At 40.5% G+C, this 8,012-nt stretch overlaps 1 protein-coding gene across 1 annotated transcript; it reads right to left on the bottom strand.

The window, feature by feature from the left end:
• Nucleotides 1-1,872: 1,872 nt before the first annotated feature.
• Nucleotides 1,873-7,862, bottom strand: lrrc66 (leucine rich repeat containing 66). Its single transcript, XM_031868413.1, has 4 exons — nt 6,546-7,862; nt 6,016-6,439; nt 3,241-3,410; nt 1,873-3,012 (listed from the first exon to the last, which is right to left on the bottom strand). Exons 2-4 carry the CDS (start codon nt 6,425-6,427, stop codon nt 2,650-2,652), a joined length of 945 nt encoding a protein of 314 aa, XP_031724273.1. The 5' UTR covers nt 6,428-6,439; nt 6,546-7,862; the 3' UTR covers nt 1,873-2,649.
• Between the last annotated feature and the right edge of the window lie 150 nt (nt 7,863-8,012).

The following is an 8,012-nucleotide window of genomic DNA, read 5'->3' as shown; positions in this document are numbered from 1 at the left end:
GTGGTGATGGTGCTTTGATATCTAGACGCCTCTTGATGCGTGTAGTATCCTCAAGATCAAGGGCAGGCCACCTTGTGTCCTGACTTCCTGTTTGAGATACTCCAATTGGAAGCGTCTTCACGCTAGTCTCTCCTTGCTTCTGCATTGTTTTATCTGCACCCTCAACTCTAGAATAAGAATCAGTAGGTGGTGGTGGTGCACGTCTCTTGATGGGCTTTGTATGGACAAGATCCAGAGCCGACCATTGTGGCTTCATGGTATTATTTCTTACAGACTGATACTCTGTAATTGGAAGCCCCACCATGTCCACCTCTCCTTGCCCCTGCTTCTTTGTGTATTTTGTCGTTTCAGCTGTACTCTCATCACTTGAAGATGAATCAGATGCCGGTAACTGGGCGTTGCTATCCACACGCCTCTTGATTTTGGGGATATATTGGCAATCCAGGTTAGTATTGTGTTCTGCTTCACTCTCACTGCTTGAAGTGGATGAATAAGCTGCAGGGGATAAAGGTGCTCCGGTATTCAGACTCTTACCGTGACTGGTAACAGCCAAACTTGGGTACCCCTCACCATCACTGGAAAGAGAGGAAAAGGAGTCCTGTGGTCTCACTGCAGGCCTTTGTGTGTCATATTTGTAATCACCCTGATTAAATTGCACTGAAGGCCTGACAGCGTCTTCACCGTGGATCTGCTGTTCAAAGTTAGCATCCTGTTTAAGGTCTCTTTCTAAATCCTTCTCCACCTGGTCTGAGTTCACAGTGTATTGTGTCGGCTCATCCTCACTGACGTGTGAGCTGGAGCTGGACGAATCATCCATCTTCTGTTTATTAAAAGTGGGTTTCGAATCATTAAAAGAACTCCACACACTGCTGGACCTCGCAGAGGTGCTTCGAACAGAATCGCTGAATTCAAATTGTTCTTCATTCTCCTGCCACAGATCAGGGTCCGTTAGGTTGGTGTTATTTGTATGTGGTGACCAATCGCCGAAAGGTTCTGTAGAAAAGCCAGAAAGTTTACTTGTGCCCTCTATGGGAATTTGTGGCACCTCTACTTTTGTAGCTGTTGAGGAGTCGGCTCTCTGCTGAACAGCGTCCTCTACCAGCTGACGAGACTTTGGTGTTGAGTGGTCTCCCCGGGTCACTTTGTTAGATAGTGAAGAATCTGAGCATGAAGACAAGATTCCTCTCTCCTCAACAGGATCTGGGATGTGTTCAAACTCTATTTTGTGTGTGCGGACTTCATCAGTGAAGCCTGAGAGGTCTCTCTGGCTATCCTCTGGACTACTCTGTCGCAAACTGTTTTCACTTCCTGAATCTCCAGCTCTATTTGTATCTCTCTCAGCCTCAGTTGCTTCACATTCAATCACTGCATCATTATTGATACGGTCCTGATTGCCAGCGGCTACAGTATCATAATATTTGACATTGCTGTCTTCTCTAAAGTCCACAGTGCTGAATGTAACCCTCCTCTCCCTGTGAGTTCCTATGTGTTCTGGTTCCTCACTGATGGAGTAGGCCTCATTGTCATATTGTCTTTGTTCTACAGATGAGACAGAGTTGGTTGCAGAGGAGCTGTTCTTTGTGGTGACCCTTCTCCAAAGAACATCAATACAAGGTCTTGCTAGGACTCCCAGGATAAAGGCTATCAGAAACGTGATGAAAACAGACAAACACACAGCCAGAGCCAAGTCAGACTGTGTCGCTCTCAGAGTCCTTTCTTGGCCGGTCCTGTTTAGGGTTCCTTGTGGGATTATTAGTCGGCTGGTTCCGGGTAAACTTCTAGTTTTTCTTCTCGCACCTCCTACTTTACTGATTTGGAGGTTAAAAACAGACACAACTTTGTGTTTTTCAGACACACACACATATACTCCTGTGTCTGTTTCCTTGATGTCACCGATGACCAGACCAGCCTGAGGTTGACTCACGGATGCGTCACCACTGGGCGTCCACCACACCGAATCTTCAACAAAGACAATATTTACAGTTAGACAGACCTACATTGTCATCAAATCGCCAGAAAAATTGTTGGCATTGTACGTTTTTGCAAACCACAGGATACATTGAATGTAATCGTTTATGAACCAGAAATACATTTACATTTTTTTTTTTTTTTCTTCATATCAGACTAGTATCACGCTTGCAGAAACGCACAATTTCACATGGTTAATGTTTTGAAACGACTGGTTAGGTTTAGGCATCAAAACTACTTTGGTTTGTGTTAAAATAATAATGTATGTACGTAACGTTACAATGTTACATACTTCCTTAATGAAACAACGCAGCGAAACAACATAGCAAAAAAGCCCCAACGTAACAAAATAACATCACTTAATTAGTGTCAATAAATGACCACCCTTGGTGGACTTATTTAAGCAATGTTACTTAACGAGCGTAAAGTCAACATTGACGAACAATTGTCACCTGGAGAGTCCTGTCTTTGTTCAACCCATCCACCAAACCTCCCTTAGAGGACTTTCTCGCTTGTTATACTCTTTATTATAGCTTTTTAAACTTTCAATAACGGTTGCTATAATATACTACGTCACTTGCTCTGCTTGATTTACTATAATAGTTGCTTTGATCGAATGCAAAAAATGTCCACATTCAAAATATCTGGTTTGCAGAAACATACCAACATTGTTTTATATGTTTAAATTATTGTACACTTGTGACTGTCACCTTGTGGAGCACAAGACAGCAGTATCTCAGAGCCCCTGTAGACCGTCACATCTCGGTGGAGCTCTGGCCCATTTTCAGTACTGAAACAGTTGAGGTCGTCGTCCTCCAGCTGCAGCAGCTCTCTGCCTGAGAGGACGGAGGGGGAGGCACACACCAGGCTCCAGGCCTGCAGGCCTCTGCTGCCGTCAAAGGCCATTCTCCTCCTTAGACTGCGCATACTGCAATCACACTGCCATCTGTTGCCCCCCAGCCTGACGTCTGCCCCAATGTTACGCAGAGAAAGGTATGTCAAAGGATGGAGGCTGGTCAACATGTTGAAGCTCAGATCAAGGACCTTTGAGGAGAACACAATATGGACTCACTTGAGGTTGACACATGTAAGGTGATCACTTAAACAATTAACTTAAACATTTTCTAATTAAGAGCTGCATTATCTTTTAATTGGAGGATTTTCTGAAAATGGCAGATGAACAAAGAATACGTGGCATCACTGAGTTTATTGATGGAAAATTAAATACTTTGTGCATGTTTTTAAGAAGTGAGATTAAAAGATCAGTGTTACCCGGAGCTGCACTAAATCCTGGAACATCTGTGGATGGAGACTTGAGATGAGGTTATGTTGGAGGTGTAGCTCTTTGAGCTGGCGGAGGTGGCGAAGCTCTCCTGGTCGTAGAGTTGAGATCCTGTTAAAGGAGAGCTGCAGAACCTGCAGGGACTCGCTACCGTCCAGCCCTGGATGACAGAAAACAAGTAGATATAAATAGGATATTAGGAAAGAGATGTAGGAATAAAAATGTATCAAATAAATGTGCTGGTTAGTTTGAAAATAAATAAATAAAATGAAGATTAACATTTATTGATGCAGCAGTACACGGACAGAAATAAATGACAAGTACAGAAAGTAACAAAGAAAAAAATGGTTGCATAAAAAATAGACACTAAACTAAATTTGAAGACAAATGCCATAGTAAAGTGACAGTAAAGTGATTAATAGCAGCAGTCGATGTCTATGTAAACAGTGTACACCAGGCTATTAATTATATGGTATAATTAGGTAAACTGTATTTATTCATTTGAATAAATAAGGAAATTAGTAAAAAGAAATAAATAACAAAAAGAAAATTAAATATGAAAATAAATGAATATAAAATTAAGTTGACTTAAATATGTCAAATAAATAAATGCATTGTTTGTTATTCCATTTTCTAATTCTGAGCATATTTCTTTTTTAAATTGACCTGCACATTTATTCGATAGGTGAGACTTTTATTTCTACATTTCTTTCTTTATTATTTCATTTATTTATAGAGTTATTTATTTACTCATTTATTTGTTATAATGCCACCTTTAGTCCTCCATACAAAGGGAGCAAGAAATAAACCTTATGTTATAGGTCTCTCTCTCTCTGGACTTCCAGATAGTTAATAGTGTAAAGGGTCTGAATAAATGAACATGCCTTCACTGGAATATGAATCCAAATACTTCTGGTTTATTTCCACTGTGAAACACTCTACAGTTTGTATCTTCTGCGGTGTTCATTCCTCTTCTTCAGCAGCCCGAGACAATCTCCCTGAGACTGCTGGGCTGAAGTACAGCACTGTGGGTCTGTGCTCATTAGAGAGGCACTGTGAGCTGAATACCAAGAAGGAAAGAAGTCTATGACTGTCAACTCTCGCTCAGTAAATGGGACGGACGGACGCATGCACGCACGCACAAACGCACGCACACACACGCGCCTTTAAAAAAGAAAAAGGCTAGACGGTGAATGCATTTCTTTTGAAACACACATGTTCAATCGAGCAGCAGGAATTCTACGTAATAACATGAAACTTTAAAGTTGTGCTGCGCGTTTACACCTATAATTGAGCTGCTGGAATGTCAATAAAAGCTGTGACTGAAGGGTGAACGGTGTCATTATCTTGGGAGGTTAAATCATTTCTGAGCGGAGCAAAGTACCAAAGATAAAGCATGTGGTTTGTTTATATTCGAGGATCAAATGAGAGGACAGTAACTTACTTATTCTACCATCTGGACCAATTAGTGAACCTCAGACCACCTTTTTTAGGCAGAACTCGGTAAACAACATACCTCTCAGGTGTGACTCATAGAACAACACCACCACGGAGGGCAGTTAAATGTACACATACACATACACTGTGCATGTGTGTCGACTGTGCAACTTCACTATCGGATGCATTATCTTTTAACCACCCACACATACACACACAAGTAAAAAGAAGGCTATTTATGTGTAATTTACCTGATTCAATTCACAAGATGGTAAATGTGACAGTAGAAAGCCTCCCCAACAAAGTTCTGATACACAAAGTTAAAGTCATCTTCATGCCCCTATTGTTGGCTTTTGTTTGTGAAATATTGGAGATATTCTTTTTAAGGCCTGGCACTTCATTTTGAAAGGAGCAGTGTGTAGGATTTAGTGGCCTCTAGTGGTGAGCTTGCAGATTGCACCCAACTAAATATCCCATCTGAATACACCTCCCTCTACGGTGGCCTTCAGATAACTAAAGACATTAAAAGTCTCTCTCTAGAGACGGTGTCTGGTTTGCAACATGGCGGACTCCGCCTCCCGAAGGGCTCACACAACGCTTCTTAGTTCCAGGTGATGATACACCAAAGAAAACAGTTATGAATGTTATATTCCATATCTGCCAATCGATCTCCCTGAATCCAACACACTGGCCCTTTAAGGGGTTCAAGGTTGAGCTTACTGAAGTGTTTATCTCCTGTTTATACACCTGAGTGATGCAACAGGACATGTTTATAGTGGGAACACACCCAGACAATACACATTACTAACTATTTATCCTCAGAGCATGTTGGGAGTGGTCTACAGGTCGTTATAAGATACCGTGCACTGTTGTGTACACTGTACTGTACATAATGAAGTGCTGCAAGAATCAGTCCTAAAACTGGGGATGTTTGACAGCGTGTTTGCACTTCTGATTATTATTTTGTGTGTTTGCCACAGAGATTATTTTCTACAATAATCCAAATGATAGAATCCCATTGGCTGTTTGTGGAGGGAACCAGTGTGACGCTAACTTCCTGTTGGACTACAAAAATACATTATATTTAAGAAAATATACAAAAAATAGTTTTTGAGAGGCACAGGAACGAGGAAGATTTTTTTTTTCTAAAATATGACTCACTGTTATAGATCAATAATTTAAATTAGCTCCAGCTTCACAACATCAAAGTGATCACTACTAATGACTTAATAACATAACAAAAGAGAAGTACTTTTACTTTTGATTTTACTTTATTGAATGTACTGCTGCTCATGTGTTTTATATAGCACATTATCTCACTGACTCACCCTGTGGGAGTTGCTGTAGCTGATTCCTCTCAACAGATAGCAGCTGCAGGGCGGGGGCCCAGGACTCACACCCCCGTCCTCTCCAAGTCCTCGATCCACAGAGACGTCTCTGTCCGCGGTTTCTCTCCACGCAGAGAGACAAGCGTGCGATGCCGTTGTCGCCCAGCCAAACGTCCCTGAGGTTACGATGCGGCTGGTCGAGGCTCACGGAGTCCAGGAGGTTATGAGACAAATCCAGCTCAGCCACGGAGTCCCGGAGGAGTCGGGGTGCAGAGGAAAGGCCGGTGGAGGAGCAGTTCAACAGGGGAGCTCTCGTACAGGTGCAGGAGTCTGGACAGGTGGAGGAGCGGTGGAGTCCAGAGGAGACAAGAAGCAGCACAGCGGCCAGGAACCTCCCCGGTGTCCCTGCCATCGCAACCCGGTCCTGAGAGGACGGACCACAGAATCACTCAAAAAGAAGACAATAACATCCATTTTTACACCCATCTTTGTATCATCAAATTACAATAATAAATAACAGAAAAACTCACCTTCGTGTCCTCTGTCAAGTTGACAGAAAACTTGTGACTTGTCTCTTCACTCCCAGAGTGTCTCACTCTCCGTCTCCGTCAGTTTCTGATCAAAGTCTGAGGAGTATTTTCGCTGCGTCGAGCTTAACGAGCAGCGACCCCGAAGATACCGTTCTGTGATTCATTCAATCATTTACACGTGAAGTTAATGTCTTACTGTGATTGGGTTTTTCTTTCTCTGCATGTATGACCGATAACTCTGATCCTGACAGCTTATGGCACCACATTCTGTGAGATAATAAAACAGTACTTTATGGGTTTAAATGACCATGTAAACACTCGAGGTATTTCCTGAAACCAATGATAAGAAGGTTAACATAGCAACATGTTTCTTTATTGAAACAAACACAACAATGAAATGTTTGACAACCAAGTACTTTTAGCCGAACCAAGTAGTACTTTTGTTGCCTAAACATAAAGTCCTTTAGTTTCCTAAACATACCCAAGTAGTACTTTTGTTTCCTGAACATACCCAAGTAGTACTTTAGTTAAGAAAACATACCCAAGTAGTACTTTCGTTGCCTAAACATAACCAAGTAGTACTTTTGTTTCCTAAACATAAACAAGTAGTACTTTTGTTTCCTGAACATACCCAAGTAGTACTTTTGTTTCCTGAACATAAACAAGTAGTACTTTTGTTTCCTGAACATACCCAAGTAGTACTTTAGTAAACAAAACATACCCAAGTAGTACTTTCGTTGCCTAAACATAACCAAGTAGTACTTTCGTTGCCTAAACATAACAAAGTACTTTTAGATAATAAAACTGTACTTTGTGGTTTTAAATGTAAACACTCGAGACATTTCCTGAACCCAATGATAAGAAGTTTCAAGTAGCAACATGTTTCTTTATTGAAACAAACACAGCAATGAAATGTTGGACAATCCTGTTATTTTCATTTAGTTGATCTCACAACAGCCTCGTCTCCTAAAAACTACATTCTCATACAAACAAACTGATTTGTGAATTATGTTTAAAGGGAAATAGATTTTGTCCTCGACTACGTTTGCTTTTCAAAAATCAAATGAGTTTCAAATGAGTCCGAAAAGTCTGTGTGAACCAAATACTTGTGTTGTTTAAACTTGAAGTACTTTTGTTGTCTAAAGTAAACCAAGTAGTGCTTTTGTTGCCTAAACATAAAGTACTTTATGCCTATATATAAGTACTTCTGTTACCTAAACATAGCAAAGTACTTTTGTTCCATAAACATGTTCATTTGTTTAATTTCAAGCCAAACCTCCATGTTTTCTTTAATCCGAACAAAGTAGTTTTGTATCTTTTTGTGTTTTATTTAAAACATATCTATCTATATATATATATATATAGATATATAGATATATCTATCTATATATCTATATATAGATATATCTATCTATATATCTATATATAGATATATAGATATATAGATATATAGATATATCTATATAT

The sequence above is a fragment of the Anarrhichthys ocellatus genome, unplaced genomic scaffold (assembly GCF_004355925.1).
Source record: "Anarrhichthys ocellatus isolate YVR2014 unplaced genomic scaffold, GSC_Weel_1.0 scaffold42, whole genome shotgun sequence".
In the NCBI taxonomy this organism is placed as follows: domain Eukaryota; kingdom Metazoa; phylum Chordata; class Actinopteri; order Perciformes; family Anarhichadidae; genus Anarrhichthys; species Anarrhichthys ocellatus.
The sequence above is the reverse complement of the archived record's forward strand: the minus strand, read 5'-3'. Positions and strand labels throughout refer to the sequence as shown.

Excerpts from the sequence above, each read along its gene's own strand:
- lrrc66 (XM_031868413.1), bottom strand. The coding sequence starts at position 6,427 with ATGGCAGGGACACCGGGGAGGTTCCTGGCCGCTGTGCTGCTTCTTGTC. Across the intron at positions 3,411-6,015 it reads GCTACAGCAACTCCCACAGG|GGCTGGACGGTAGCGAGTCC; the intron begins GTGAGTCAGTGA and ends TCTGTCATCCAG. Across the intron at positions 3,013-3,240 it reads AGGATTTAGTGCAGCTCCGG|GTCCTTGATCTGAGCTTCAA; the intron begins GTAACACTGATC and ends TTCTCCTCAAAG.